Source organism: Chanodichthys erythropterus, chromosome 11 (genome assembly GCF_024489055.1).
Source record: "Chanodichthys erythropterus isolate Z2021 chromosome 11, ASM2448905v1, whole genome shotgun sequence".
Lineage (NCBI taxonomy): Eukaryota > Metazoa > Chordata > Actinopteri > Cypriniformes > Xenocyprididae > Chanodichthys > Chanodichthys erythropterus.
Window position 1 is genome coordinate 57245396 of NC_090231.1, and position 15217 is coordinate 57260612.

At 36.4% G+C, this 15217-nt stretch overlaps 1 protein-coding gene across 4 annotated transcripts in view; it reads left to right on the forward strand.

Moving 5' to 3' along the window:
• Positions 1-13185, forward strand: part of sbf2 (SET binding factor 2) — a 158649-nt gene extending 145464 nt beyond the window's left edge. For all 4 annotated transcript variants that reach the window (XM_067400186.1, XM_067400188.1, XM_067400187.1 and 1 more), the window contains 9 exons: positions 992-1177; positions 4316-4442; positions 4736-4863; positions 6952-7176; positions 8227-8334; positions 8466-8656; positions 8743-8830; positions 8907-9038; positions 11979-13185. In XM_067400186.1, the coding sequence (XP_067256287.1) occupies positions 992-1177; positions 4316-4442; positions 4736-4863; positions 6952-7176; positions 8227-8334; positions 8466-8656; positions 8743-8830; positions 8907-9038; positions 11979-12077 (1284 nt within the window). In that variant the 3' untranslated portion in view covers positions 12078-13185. The remainder of the gene's footprint in view (positions 1-991; positions 1178-4315; positions 4443-4735; positions 4864-6951; positions 7177-8226; positions 8335-8465; positions 8657-8742; positions 8831-8906; positions 9039-11978) is intronic.
• The last annotated feature ends 2032 nt before the right edge of the window (positions 13186-15217 follow it).

A 15217-nucleotide genomic window follows, 5' to 3' on the forward strand; every position in this document is an offset into this window, starting at 1 on the left:
ACTGACAGTGGTCATGTTCCGTGTCCGCGCACCGTCAGCGTGACGTAATTTTTTAAGGCTTTGTGGACATCCGCGGACCAAGTTTTGAGACAGCGCGTACAACAGCTCATGCGCAAGGAAGACAGGAGAGTCACAACAATTGTACTGCGCATGTGTAGAACTTGGCAATCCGTGCTCAGCCACGGTTGAGTATATATTTTGAAAGCTTTCAAGCTTTCCGGATGCGGAAAGTGACGTACACCCTAATAAGTATATTGCCCAAGCTGTCAAACTGGAAAAAGGAACGCCATTCCAGAGGGGAAGCAAATGCAGTTTTGTTTTCCTGTGGATTAACTTGGATTTAGTGCATGGATTAATTGTGTTCACCACAAGACTAGTAATTTTGATTTCATGCAGACTTTACATTCTTGTGACAAACAGTGCAGGCCATTGTGTCACTCAAGATAAGCCAGTCTCCTCTACAAAAATGTGAAGGTGAAAACATGGAGGCATTTTGGAAATGTAAGGCCAGATTTACTAACGCAAGCACAAACCCTCTTTCGTCATTAATAAACTACTGTCAGGACTTACTAAAGACAAAAGATTAGCGCTGAAAAGGCGTGGACAGGGTTTTTTTTTTTTTTTTGTGGCTGGCCTTATTGAATATGCATTTGTAGGAGTTTCCCTTTCAGACGTAGAATTTATGGGAGGAGAGTATTTAAATGAATCATGCAAGGTGATTTACTAAGGCTTGCGCTCATCAATTTACTGGTATTTGCGGCATTATTTATCACCCAAAAAAGCATCTCTTAAATCAGATCCTAATTTTTTGGGGGTTTTTTTGCATAAAAAATATGACATGCAGTTGCTTCAAGCAATGGTATAAAGCCATTCAAAACATCATTAAATGCAATTGTGATTATCGTAATGGATAGGGAATAATCGACAATTGTGACATTTGTCATAATCGTGCAGCCGTAATGGTTCTATTCCTGTCTCAATGTTTCTATAGGTGGTTTCCCTCGCGCAGGTGCTCAGCGATCCATTCTACAGAACCCTAGAGGGCTTTCAGGTGCTTTTGGAGAAAGAGTGGCTGTCTTTCGGCCACAAATTCAGCCAACGTGGCACCCTGACCCCCAGCAGCCAGGGCAGCGGCTTCACTCCTATCTTCCTCCAGTTTCTTGACTGTGTCCATCAGGCAAGTTGGCCATATAAGCAGTCATGTAGGAGACAGCCTGAGGTTACGTGTCTTGCTCAAGGAAATAACGGCGGATACGATCTTGATGATCATTGAACCAGCAATCTTCTAATGTCTTCCATTATCTGGGGGTAGTGGAATCATAGTGGTTAAAGATCTGGGAAGCTGTGGATTCAAACAACAGATGTAGTGACTCATGAACCCGATGACCGTTGTGTACTTGAGCAAGACACCTTAACCCCAGGTCGCACCAAATGGGACTGTCTATGTTAATTTTGAATAAGTTTCTGCTAAATAACAAAAAACCAATTGCTCCATCTCTCTTTTTCACACACACTGCCCAGAATCACATCATAACTCCCAATCTCTCTCTCACACCCCTCTCTTGTTCTCACCATGCTTCGTCCATGAGTTCACAGCATTCCTGCAGCGTCCAGCCAGGAGGTGGAGGATGAGAAGCACTCAGCTGTCAGAATGCATGCTCTAGCTTTCCTTTTGCAATCCCCATGGTGATCAAATAATTTAGACAGAGCTGCTCGTTCGGCCCATCTTCCTTCCCCCCCCCCACCCCCTTTGAAATGATCGTACACAGATGGTGCTTCAACCTGCAGCCAACATTGTACTTGCTCGGGTATTTCGCCATCACCTCCCAACATCCGCACATTTAGCACAACCGGCGGAAAACTGCAATTTTTGGGATTCTGTGAAGTCTGTGCTACATTAGAATAAGTAAAGGGCAGGAAAAGTTTTTCTCCCTCCGGAGACATGCGCACCACTCCCATGGTTTTACAGACGTGCATTGTTTTTAGACATGTGTGATGAAATCAAGGCGTAGAGCACTTGAATGACCCAGTGGAGGTCCTCCAATGTCACAAACCACAAAAAAAAATACAGCGAAGGCATCTGAAAATAGAAGTGTCTCATCTTAGAGGCAGCTGTTGTTTTTGCCAGGAAGTCCAGGTGGCCCCGAGTGTGAGAAATTTGCGAGCTCTTCTGTCTAGATCCTGCTGGCTGCACATTATCACGTTATGTCCCTCCTGTTGCTGTTATTTTTGTACTTTTTAAAATCCCTTCAACTAATCATTTCCTGAGTGTTTACTAATAATTTTCTTGAACTGCAGTCTCAGTGGTGTCCTGCTCATGTTTGTTGAATCTCTAGCCGGGTTTCCATTACACTTTTGCGATATTTTTCTAAATGACGATAAAAAACTATTGCGAAATGACAGCGTTTCCATTAACTGATGTTATGCGACTAAAATGCAATAAGTCATTCCAAAAATCATGGCGATGGATGTTGGTTGGTTGAAGTATATCGCAGCCATTTTTTTTTAATCGAAGGAGACATAGGCGTGTTATCCAAGCATTAATGGCAAGGAAAGCCCCTTATTCTTGGGAGCAGCCACATATGGGGGCTTTCGCACTGGAGGAACCTTTTAATAGTTCCTAGAACTATTGCCTGAAGTACCCGGATTTTGCCATGTTTGCACCGCAGGAACTAAGAATGATTTTAGATATAGGAACTCCTTTTGGGGGAATTAAATTAGCTCCTACTTCAGAGTAGGGTCTAAACCAGCTCTATAGGAACTATCAGTGACGTAAGTGAATGTTGATTTGTCAAACGCATGTCAGGCACCTGACATTTTTAAAAAGCTGTGCAAACATATTTACTTCAACATGGAAACTAACATGGAAAACAGCGATTTACCTGTTGTCTACAGGGTTGTGTTCTTTTCTCCGTCTCAATGAAATGTGATACTGAAAGTCGGCACAGATTTAATCTCTTAGCTGCAATTTTTTCTCTTTCAGTCACGTAAGTTATGCGTTTACTTTCCATCTCCATTGTCACGAAACCCACAACAAACACATCTCTGATCACGGCATCCTCAATCCACAGGATTTTAGCGTTTGTAAATGGCGCACTTAAAGACGCCGCTGTCAGCCGATTCAGAGTTCCTATTCCCGATGCGAATGCAACCAGGAACATGGCCCCCTATCATAGTTGTTAGTTCCTAAAACTATTCCGTGCGAAAGCCCCTTATGACGTGTTTCTGAGGGTTTCTCCCTCCTATCTTCTTCGAGTCCTTGATAAATTGTGGCATTTCTTTGTTGTTTAGAATTCCCATTGTTTATTGAACAAATTGCATCTCTCTCTTTAAATAAATTCAATTATAATCAAGATTTTCTTAAGGACAAAAAATCTATCTCAGCTAATGCTGTAAACTATATACAGTGAGCTCTTTCTTGCACATTACTATAATATTAAAGTTACAATTAACAACAGAGACCAAACTATTAAATTCAGTTGCTATTTATTTTTAGATATAATAATTAAAAAAAAAAAAAAATCAAAACAAAAAAAAACAATTGCACATAAGACAGGTTGTGCATTACTTCTAAATCTAATTATAAAATTATTACTCCAATTCATTTTTGAAATATAATCATTTTCACAGTTACTGTCATAACTTGTTTTCATGACAAATTTTATTAAAACATATATTAAACAATTAAGTCATTAGTACTAACAGGTAAATATAATGAATATATAAGCTAATACAGTGCATTTAGTGAAATGCTCCCTCTAGAGTTCATTTCTCTAGTGAACTAACATGCTGTGGACACTAAATGACTTGCCTGAGGTAAATGTAATGCTACGTGAGAGATTGTTCTCAAGCTGTTTTAGTGATGTCTTTCTGCAGTTGAAACACTGGTTGAGATATTACACGAACACATATGATCTATGCACTGTTAGCAAACAGTGGTGAATTACATTCCCCTTCTGGAATGGAGAGTGGATCGACTGTGACTGACTGTATTCGTCGTCCTACTGTATGCACCGAACCGTGACATCCAACAGACCGCGCGCGCCATCTTTAAAGAATGATCGACTACGTACGCCAAGTGACCTGTAAATGCAAAAAAACTGTTTTGTGAAATATTCCTTTTTCGAATTGCCTGAAAAACCTCCTCATGTGAGATACATGAGTTTTTGTGAAAATTACATGTTTCTGTTGGCTGTCTTTTCAATTCGCAATTTCAATTTGCGCAATTTGAAGTGTAATGGAAACGCAGCTACTGTGGTCGTGAAATGAGGCCCAAAAGCTCTTCCAATATGACATATTAACTTTCTTATTACAGGTTCATAACCAGTATCCCCTTGAGTTTGAGTTTAATCAATACTATCTGAAGTTTCTGGCATACCACTACATCTCCAATCGCTTCAAAAACTTCCTTCTGGACTCGGACTACGAGCGCCTGGAGCATGGTGTGTTCACTTTCCTTTATTGCCATAATTACATTATTGTGCAAATGTTTTTCAGATGTGTTCTTGAAATAAACATGGATTTGAATGCCTGTGTAGTATTACAACGACACGTGCAGTCTTGCTCAGAAATGTTTTACCTACTCGTAACAGCCTTGATGACCTTTGGAAGCACTTCTTTTAAGTGCTGCTAATCTCATCAGACTTGACTTCTGATATGTTGCTTCACACCTGATCACGTTACTACATGAGTAATGTGTGATTAACAAGTGCTCCTTTGTGTCTCCTCACTAAAGGCACATTGTTTGAGGACAAAGGAGAAAAGCAGTCCAAGAGAGGAATCTGTATCTGGGAGTGTATCAACCGAATGCACAGCAAAAGCCCTCTCTTCTTCAACTACCTGTACAGCCCATCAGAGACGGAGGTAAAGAGTCTATCTGTACCAGACAGCTCTAATGGCTGTTACCCTAGAGCACTCTGCTTAGAGGTTATGTTGACTACCAGTCCCAAATATGTTGTCGTCTTTTGCCAGATCACATTCACAGTGAAGAATAGTTCCCCACAATTGCAAAACAGCATCTTTGACCTTATAAAGCAGTCTTGTTGCATCTGAATCAGGTGGTCAGTCTGTAAAAAACAAAGATAGAATGGGAGAGTGCTCTATCCTCAAATCCAGGCTCTGAGTAAAAGTTGTTTTTAACATTGGGATCTTCTCACTGGCAGTCATCCCTTGACATTTTTTCAAAATGGGTGAATCAGTTAATCCATAGTCACCCATAACCCAAACAAAAACATATTTGAGGAAGTTTAGTGAGAGCAAAGGACCCTGTGGGCTGTTTCTTCTTTCTTCCCGGGGGCTTCACATTGTAATCTTGAAACTGCAACAGAATTTCTTTAAGGTTGGGAAAGAACAAGTGTCAAGTGTGTTAAAGGTTCTGTAAGTGATTTTTGCTTTGGAATGACACTCAAAATAATGCCCCATTACCTGATATGCAGTGATCAGGCATAACATCATGAGCACTGCAGGTGAAGTGAATCACACTGATCATCTCTTCATCACGGCACCTGTTAGTGGGTGGATATATTAGGCAGCAAGTGAACATTTTGTCCTCAAAGTTGATGTGTTAGAAGCAGGAAAAATCGTAAGAATTTGAGCGAGTTTGACAAGAGCAAAATTGTGATGGCTAGATGACTGGGTCAGAGCATCTCCAAAACTGCAGCTCTTGTGGGGTGTTCCCGGTCTGCAGTGGTCAGTATCTATCCAAGTATCAATCCAATAGACAAGCTACTGTAGCTCAGATTGCTCAAGAAGTTAATGCCGGTTCTGATAGAAAGGTGTCAGAATACACAGAGCATCAGTTTGTTGCGTATGGAGCTGCAGACCAGTCAGGATGCCCATGCTGACCCCTGTCCAGCACCAAAAGAGCCAACAGTGGACACGTGAACATCAGAACTGGACCACGGAGCAATGGAAGAAGGTGGCCTGGTCTGATGAATCACGTTTTCTTTTACATCACATGGATGGATGGGTGCATGTGCGTCTCTTACCTGGGGAACACATGGCACCAGGATGGACTATGGGAAGAAGACAAGCTGATGGAGGCAGAGTGATGCTTTGGGCAATGCTCTGCTGGGAAACCTTGGGTCCTGCCATCCATGTGGATGTCACTGTGACACGTACCACCTACCTAAGCATTGCTGCAGACCATGTACACCCTTTCATGGAAACTGTATTCCCTGGTGGCTGTGGCCTCTTTCAGCAGGATAATGCACCCTGACACAAAGCAAAAATGGTTCAGGAATGGTTTGAGGAGCACAACAATGAGTTTGAGGTGTTGATTTGGCCTCCAAATTCTCCAGATCTCAATCCAATCGAGCATCTGTGGGATGTGCTGAACAAACAAGTTCGATCCATGGAGGCTCCACCTCGCAACTTACAGGACTTAAAGGATCTGCTGCTAATATCTTGGTGTCAGATACCACAGCACACCTTCAGGGGTCTAGAGGAGTCCATGCCTCGACGGGTCAGAGGGGGACCAACACAATATTAGGAAGGTGGTCATAATGTTATGCCTGATTGGTGTGTATATCATTGAATTAGCAGTCCTGAAATGTCCTGTATGTCAATAGATCTGTTTAGAATCGTATTGATGGCTCAATTGGACTGAAAAGTCTGCATGTAAACACCTTGGTCATGCAGATTGAGCTCAATCCGAATTCATTTCCGATAGTGTAGATAAGAATATATAAGATTATAAGATTAACAGGAAAAAATAGTTTATAAGTGCCGAGCTGCTGTTTACAGAGGTTACCAGGGAAACTCTTTTTCTGCTGTTCCATAAGCGCCACCTACTGACAGAGAGTGGATTTACATTTTCATTCAGCCTGTCTGCGGATTTTGTTAGTGTAAATGTTATCCAGTTAATGGAAAATAAGCTAATATGCTTTTATATAATGGCAAAACAAAACAAAAAAAATAAATAAACAATGGTTTCTGTGCTTTTCTTCTTAGCCGGTGTTGAAACCATTGATTTCAATTCCCAATCTGACAACATGGGAGTTCTACACGGGGGAGACGCTGTCCACAGGCCCCTCTTATGACTGGTGTATGCTCGCTGTGCGCTCGCAGAGCACGGACGACTCCGACACCATCGCCACCACCAAGAGGAGGATCGTCTGGCCATGTTACAGCAGTGTCAGCCGGGCACAGCCTGATGCCATCACCAAACTATTGGCAGTGAGTCCATATGTCTTTGTCCTTTCTTAGTTTCTCTCAATCAGGGCCAACACTACAAGATTTTGGTGACAAACAGCCCATAATGACAGTGAAAATGTTGCGTGATGGAATTAGGGATGCCGAAACTGAAAATTCTGGATGCACTTGGCTGAAAACTGAAACTGACTTTTAAAAAAAAATAATAGTAATTATTATTATTTTATTTTTTTTTGTACAATTTTATTAATATTAGACTTTTTAATTAAATTTAATAATTTTATTGAATCTGAATTTAAAATATGCAAGCTATTAAAATAAAATAACCACACGTTTATTAAAGTAACACACCAAAATTGGACAGAAAATATATAAAAATAATTTTAAATATCAATATATTATTCTTCATTCAGTTTATGCAACAGAATAGGATTTAACTAGTGCTGTTAATCGATAAAAAAAAAAAATGAATTAATCGCACATTTATTCTGTAATTAATTGCGTTTAATAACATGGGAGTTTTTTAATATTTTTACAGTTACTCTTTAAATTAATGTAGAAACAACAAAGACAGTATATTTTAAATATGTGTATAATGGCATCTTTTTATGAATGAAGGCCAGTATCACTGATTTTTGTTTTTTACATTAATTATAGACATTCAGCATTACATTATAACTAAAAGCTAGTCAATTTCAACATTTATTAGGCTTTAAAAAATAGCAACTTTAAATTTATGTGAGCTTAATCTTCACATAAACCCATTATAATAAATGTCACCTTTACCTGTGGCTTTCCTGTCTAACAGGTAGAAAATATACAGAAATATATATAAAACATTTACAGTCTTCACTGCATAAATTATAAATGAAACATAGATTAATCCTTATTAAAAGCTACAATTTTCTCTTTTACCTTTGTTCTTTGATTTACATTAATGATAGACATCACAGCAACTGGTTTATTAGGCTGCTGTCACTTTAAGAGCTGCCGCTGCTGGTCTGCAAAGATTTCTGAGTTGAGTAAAGGCACCTATAAGATGGGAAGTCTTAAAATATATCTGTATGGTTGCAGGACATTGAGAGTCTGGAGGGAGAACTGGGACAGCAGTCGGAGCCCTGGTACACCACGCTGGAGAAGGTGCTAGACAGCATCCAGGAAGACCTCAAACAGGAGGGCAATGTGAGTGATTTTTGTTCCTCTTTCCTTCACAAATGTAGCCTCAAACAGGCTTTAAAAAGCACCAAAGCAGACTTTTAAGTGAACAAGTAGCAGATATCATGATCTCACCTGTTGTGCATTTAATCTCACAGCTACGGAAAGAGTCGGTGTCCATCTCTGGCTTGGTCCCCACTTCCAACCTGCAAGCCTACCAGCGTCGCTCCATGTTGCACCTACCTGACAGCGGCCTCGGAGAGGACAGCAGCCCCACTGCAGCCAATGGCGTTAATCGTAGAGCAGCCACACTCTACAATCAGTTTACCCCAAAGAATGAAGACAATAGGTAACAATGACAGACAACACCGTCGATACTGCTCAATCTAACTTTATGCACAAAGCAATCAAGCGATCAATTCTTTGTTTATACAGATCATTCGAGGGAATTCTGTATAAGCGAGGGGCATTACTTAAAGCGTGGAAAGCTAGGTGGTTTGTTCTGGACATAACAAAACATCAGGTGAGTGGTTTATTACATTTTTGGTACCTTAATTCATTCAGTTTTTTTTTTTTATTTGAAATGACTCTCTCTATAGCTAAGGTATTATGAGACGGACGAGGACACAAGCTGCCGTGGCTATATTGACCTGGCTGAAGTGGAGTCTGTCCTGATTGCCACACCGACCATAGGAGCCCCCAAACACATCAGTGAAAAGGCTTTCTTTGATGTAAGTATTCCAGTCGCTGATGAAGAAATACAGTGTGAGGCTGTGCTGTACGATCTATAGCACACAGCTGTTGTACCTTAAAATTAGGGCGGTCATTATTTTAGTAACGAGTATTCGGATTTTATTTTTTATTTTATTTATTTATTTGTGGTAATAAAAATAGACTTTGGCAAAGACATAAGTAGGGCTGTCACTAATGATTATTTTGGTAATAGTGTAATTGGATATTTTTTGTGGTAATAAAAATAGACGTAAGCCTTTAAAATGACTTAAAATACATATATAATAACAATGAGATAATATTTGGTTCAAATAAAGTATCAAAAGCAAGTAATCATATGATTTTATAGAACAGCACTGTTAAAATATATAATATAAACAATCATCTTATGTACATTATGTATTATAACTAATGCCTGCAGAGGGCGCAAATGACCTGGTGTTGTTACATTTTACAGCAGATCAAATCCTTTTTAATACTGGCCAAATGACATTTAATTCAAATATTTATTTAATCTTCAATATTTGGCCGCTTCTTTACTATAGAAATGCAACAGTCACTGTATAAATTCTTGAACATGAACATGTGGACATCAAAACATGCAAACTCAGAGCGAGGGTTTATGCTGCCTGCACACGCTATCGGATATTTGATAAGTCCCACTTCTGAAGTTGTAATTACAAGCTCAAAATGGGAGCGTTTGTGTAATTTTTATCTAGGAAACTGGTATTTATGATCATTCTGAGAGCACGTGAAGGCAGCATTAACTTATTTTGAAATCGTGAAGAACAGTTTGCATATTTTGAAACATATTGATGCATTCTCCTGATTTATAAATGATTTACCTTACAAATCTGATGAAATGGTGCAGCACATTGCATTCCCAGATGAACGTTATAAGCAGCATATGAAGAGATGGAGTTTGAGAAGCTCCATGCATGTAAATGGGCCATAAAAATTTTGTGAAAATGATCAAAAATGCTGGCAGGGAAAGAGTTAATGTCACTTTTGATCAATTAACCCTTGTGCGTCAGTTAAAGGAAGAGTTACACATAGGTCCAAAGAGAAGGGCCCTAAATAATAAACTTATCAAATTTACCAACAATTTATTAATAGTTTAATAAAAAAAAATTAAAAAATTAAATTTTTGTAGGGCCCTATGATATACATTTTTTTCTTTCCCCTCAAATTCTGTTTTGTTTTTTGTTTCAACTTTTCTGGATTCCATTTTAATGGTTTAATTACAATTTAATAATCAAAAAGCATGTCTAAGTAATTGAATTCTTAAAAACAACAAAATGTATTAATTTACCATGCATACCAAGTAATTTATCTTTTAATTACGATATTAAACTTTTCGGTCAAACAATGTGCTTGTTAAAACATGGAAGAAAAACTGAGATTATTCCCTAAAAAGATAGTTTTAATAATTTATTATTAAATTAATTTAAATTAATTCTACTGTACAACACTAATATATTTCTGTCAAGTTAAATCAAACTTTTATTTTGAAGGGTTGCCGAGAGCTTTGAGTTTTTACATTTACATTTACATTTATGCATTTGGCAGACGCTTTTATCCAAAGCGACTTACATTGCATTATACTATACATTTGTATCTGAGTATGTGCAATCCCTGGGATCGAACCCATGACCTTGGCATTGCTAGTGCCATGCTCTAACCACTGAGCTACAGGAAAGTTGCTGAGAAAGTTTTTGTTTACAATGATAGTTTTCTCAAATGAAGCGGTTAAATGCTGATGAAGTGACTTTCAGAGCGGCTCTGGAGATGAATTTCATGCACACAGACATGCAGGATTCTTATTTAAATAGTTTATTTGTGGTTTAATATTCACGGACACAGTCTATATCACGATTTGATTTAAGTGTACTGACCTACTTTTTATTAATTCATCAAACATTTGACAAATTCCGTGACATTCCGCGTTATATACTAAATTCTGTTTTTATGACTGCATTCCGCGATTTTGTCCGCATTTTCTGCATCGCGGAAATCATAGGGCCCTAAAAGAGGACAAAAATGTCCATGTCGTAAATTGTCATAAAATTTGAAGCTTTGGAGCCCAGACTTAAGTTTGGTCTCATTTTACAGAAGACCCTTGGCAAATTATTGTTGAAGTAAAAAGTGAAATAAAAAATAAAAAAGTTATAGAGGTTTAAGTTTATGAAAATAGTTTATGAATAATATTTTGTATAAAATATATATTTTATGAAACATGTTGAACTCTAAAAGAAAATCAAAGCCATGAATCTAAAGTTGTGTTCCAAATTTAAGGTTGATATCTTAAAAAATGAGCTTTCAGTAAGATTTTGTTTGGGTGCAGTACCAAATGTTCCCCATTAGATGCCAGCAAAACTCCACTGGTACACACAGTGTATGGATTTATGATTCGTAGACATGAACACACACACAATTTTTTAATACACGCATGACATCCATACAAACACAAACACAATTATAGCTGCATAATTTATCCAATTGGCTCTAGAATATGCAGAAGCAGAAATCAGGAACAAAGCCCGTATTTGCTTTATAGGCCAAACCTGAGAAAATGGCATCATCTGGTAAAAAAATATATATATTTTGAAGCCTTGCCAACAGAATGAAAGCCTATTAACAAAGATTGCATTATTTTATTGATAAATGACCCTGGGATTAAAAATGGGGACATTTTTGTCCTTAAGGTCCTGAGAGAAACTGTTTTGTGTTACAAGTGTAAAAGAGATTTATTAAAGGAAATGGGGGGGAAATAGTAAAATTCCAATAAAAATACACACTTGTGCCAAAATGTATGTAGTTGGCATTAAAACAGGCAAAATGATCAAAAGAACAAAACTGAAAAAGACAAAAATGTCGCACAAGGGTTAAACGAGCCCTTGCTGAGTACATTTCAAACGTCTTTGTCTTTGTCCCTGCAGCTGAAGACCACTAAACGGATGTACAACTTCTGTGCAGCGGATGCTCAGAATGCCCAGCTGTGGATCGACAAGATCCAGAGCTGCATCTCAGACGCTTGATTCCCTTTTCTTTCACCACCTCTCACTGCAGGGAGACTCACTGTGCAATTAGTAGGACGGTAGTAAAGCCTTCAGTGCCTGTTGAAAATCCAAAAGACTCCTGAGGAACACTGCATCTGAGCAGCGGAGAACAAAACCACTGCCCCGTTCACACTTCCGTGGAGCTGCGGTTACTGTGTCTCCTGATGTGACTGGTGAAAATGATGCAATGCACTACTCTGACATTCGCTGAACAAACTGCTACGTGTAACTGAGACAAAGCAATAGCACTAATCTTAAACTCGGGGGTCACAAGAGGTGTGTTCTGCAAAACAAGAATACTGTTGCTGCTGATAAAATGCAAAACAACCACCAAAATCTGACAACTCTATTTAGAAAGATGCACAATGTGTAAATGATTTGCACTTACTGATATGCACTCCGTACAAAGCAGATTTTTAATGGCTAGAACAACTAAGCAAAAGGCATTATGTTTTAACTACATATCGGAGCGAACAACTTTATGCTCTAGTGTGCAAAGTATTTTTTTTATATATATAATTGCAAAAACTTTTTTTTGTTCAGTATGAATGTTATACTCATGCGTAACAGGATTGTTGTTCTGTAAATTATTTTTTGAGCATTAAAAGTGTCACCTGTGTGTGTTTGTTGAATGGAGAGTTTGATGTATGTGTGTATATACATATATATATTACAATTCAAGCTTTTTTTATACTCTGCTGAATATGCTATTAAATATGTTTTTCTAACCTTTTAGTCTAACTTGAAATAAACACTCATATTTATACTTAAAAATTACGGAGAGTTTACAGACCAAGCAAAGCACTTCCTGCCTGGGATGGTTGTCAATAACAAGTTTTGTTTAAAATGAAGGGAAGAACACTATATTTCTCCATTTTTGCTGAGGCTATATGTGATGTTGACGGCTTTATAAGGCACTAAGGTTTTATCTGTTTGGTGGTGTATCTGTAAAGTTAATCAGACAAGATGTCTGTTACTGAACCTAATATGATGTTACTGTATGTACAATACTTTGTGGTGCCACTAATGCTTTCGGTTTGTTTACTGTTTTGTTTGTTTTGGGGTTTTGCTGTTATTTGAAATAAATCTTGAGATCTTGATTACTTTTTCTGTCTGCACGTCTGTCTCTCAACATATATATATATATATATGCTACCATTCAGAAGTTTGGAAATATTACTATTTATAATGTTTTAGGAAAGAAGTCTCTTATGCTCATCAAGCCTGCATTTATTTGATAAAAAAATACAGAAAAAAAACAGTAATATTTTGAAATATTATTACAACTTAAAATAATGGTTTTCTATTTTAATATACTTTAAAATATATATTTTTTTCTGTAATGCAAAGCTGAATTTTCATCAGCTATTACTCCAGTCTTTTGTGTCACATGATCCTTCAGAAATCATTCTAATATGATGATTTGATACTCAGTTATTATCAAAGTTGGAAACAGTTGTGTTGCTTAATATTTTTTGGAAAGTGTGATACTTTTTTCAGGATTCATTGATGAATAAATAGTCAAAAAGAACAGCATTTATTCAAAATAGAAATATTTTCTAACAATATAAATCTTTACTATCAATTTTTATCAATTTAACACATCCTTGCTGAATAAAAGTATTAATTTCTTCCAAAAAAAAAAAAAAAAGAAAGAAAAAAATAACTGACCCCAAACTTTTGAACAGTAGTGTACGGAAGAGGATTAGGGCCAAGCAATACTAAAAAAATAAACCCATCTCGAGATTAAAGTTAAAGTAAATTTCAAGAAAAAAGTCAAGATAAAATGTTGAGAATAAAGTCATTAAATTACGAGAAAAAAGTTGTTAAATTATGAGAAAAATTTCATTAAATTTCGAGAAAATGTCAAGATAAAATGTTGAGAATAAAGTCATTAAATTAACGAATTTATTCTCGTAATTTAACGACTTTTTTCTCGTAATTTAACAAATTTGTTATCGTAATTTAACAACTTTTTCTTGTAATTTAATGATTTATTCTCAACATTTTATCTCGACTTTTTTCTCGAAATTTTATGTGTTTTTTCTCATAATTTAACAAATTTGTTCTTGTAATTTAACAACTTTTTTCTCGTAATTTAATGACTTTATTCTCAACATTTTATCTCAACTTTTTTCTTAAAATTTAACGACATTTTTCACATAATTTAACAAATTTGTTCTCGTAATTTAATGACTTTTTTCTCGTAATTTAACGAGTTTATTCTCAACATTTTATCTCGACTTTTTTCTTGAAATTTAACAACATTTTTCTCATAATTTAACAAATTTATTCTCTTAATTTAACGACTTTTTTCTCGTAATTTAATGAATTTGTTCTCGCAATTTAACGACTTTTTCTCGTAATTTAATGACTTCATTCTCAACATTTTATCTCAACTTTTTTCTTAAAATTTAACGACTTTTTTCTCGTAATTTAACGAATTTGTTCTCGCAATTTAACGACTTTTTCTCGTAATTTAATGACTTCATTCTCAACATTTTATCTCGACTTTTTTCTCGAAATTTAACGAGTTTTTTCTCATAATTTAACGAATTTGTTCTCGTAAATTAACAACTTTTTTCTCGTAATTTAATGAGTTTATTCTCAACATTTTATCTCATCCTTTTTCTTGAAATTTAACGAGTTTTTTCTCGTAATTTAACGAGTTTATTCTCAACAGTTTATTTAGACTTTTTTTCTCAAAATTTAATGAGTTTTTTCTCGAAATTTAACAACTTTAATCTCGAGATGGTTTTATTTTTTTTATTATTGCTTGGCCCTAATCCTCTTCCGTAGTAGTGTATATTGATAAAAAGTTTTAATTTAAATAAATGCTGCTCTTTTTTAACTTTTTATTCATCAAAGAATCCTGAAAAAGTATCACATTATAAAAAAAATATTAAGCAGCACAATATTTGTAATAAATCATCATATTAGAATGATTTCTGAAGGATCATGTGACACAAAAGTCTGGATTTAATAATGCTGAAAATTCAGCTTTGCATCACAGACATAAATTATATTTTAAAGTATATTATAATAGAAAACCAATGTTTAAAATTGTAATAACATTTCACAATATTACTGTTTTTTTTCTGTATTTTTGAGCAAATAAA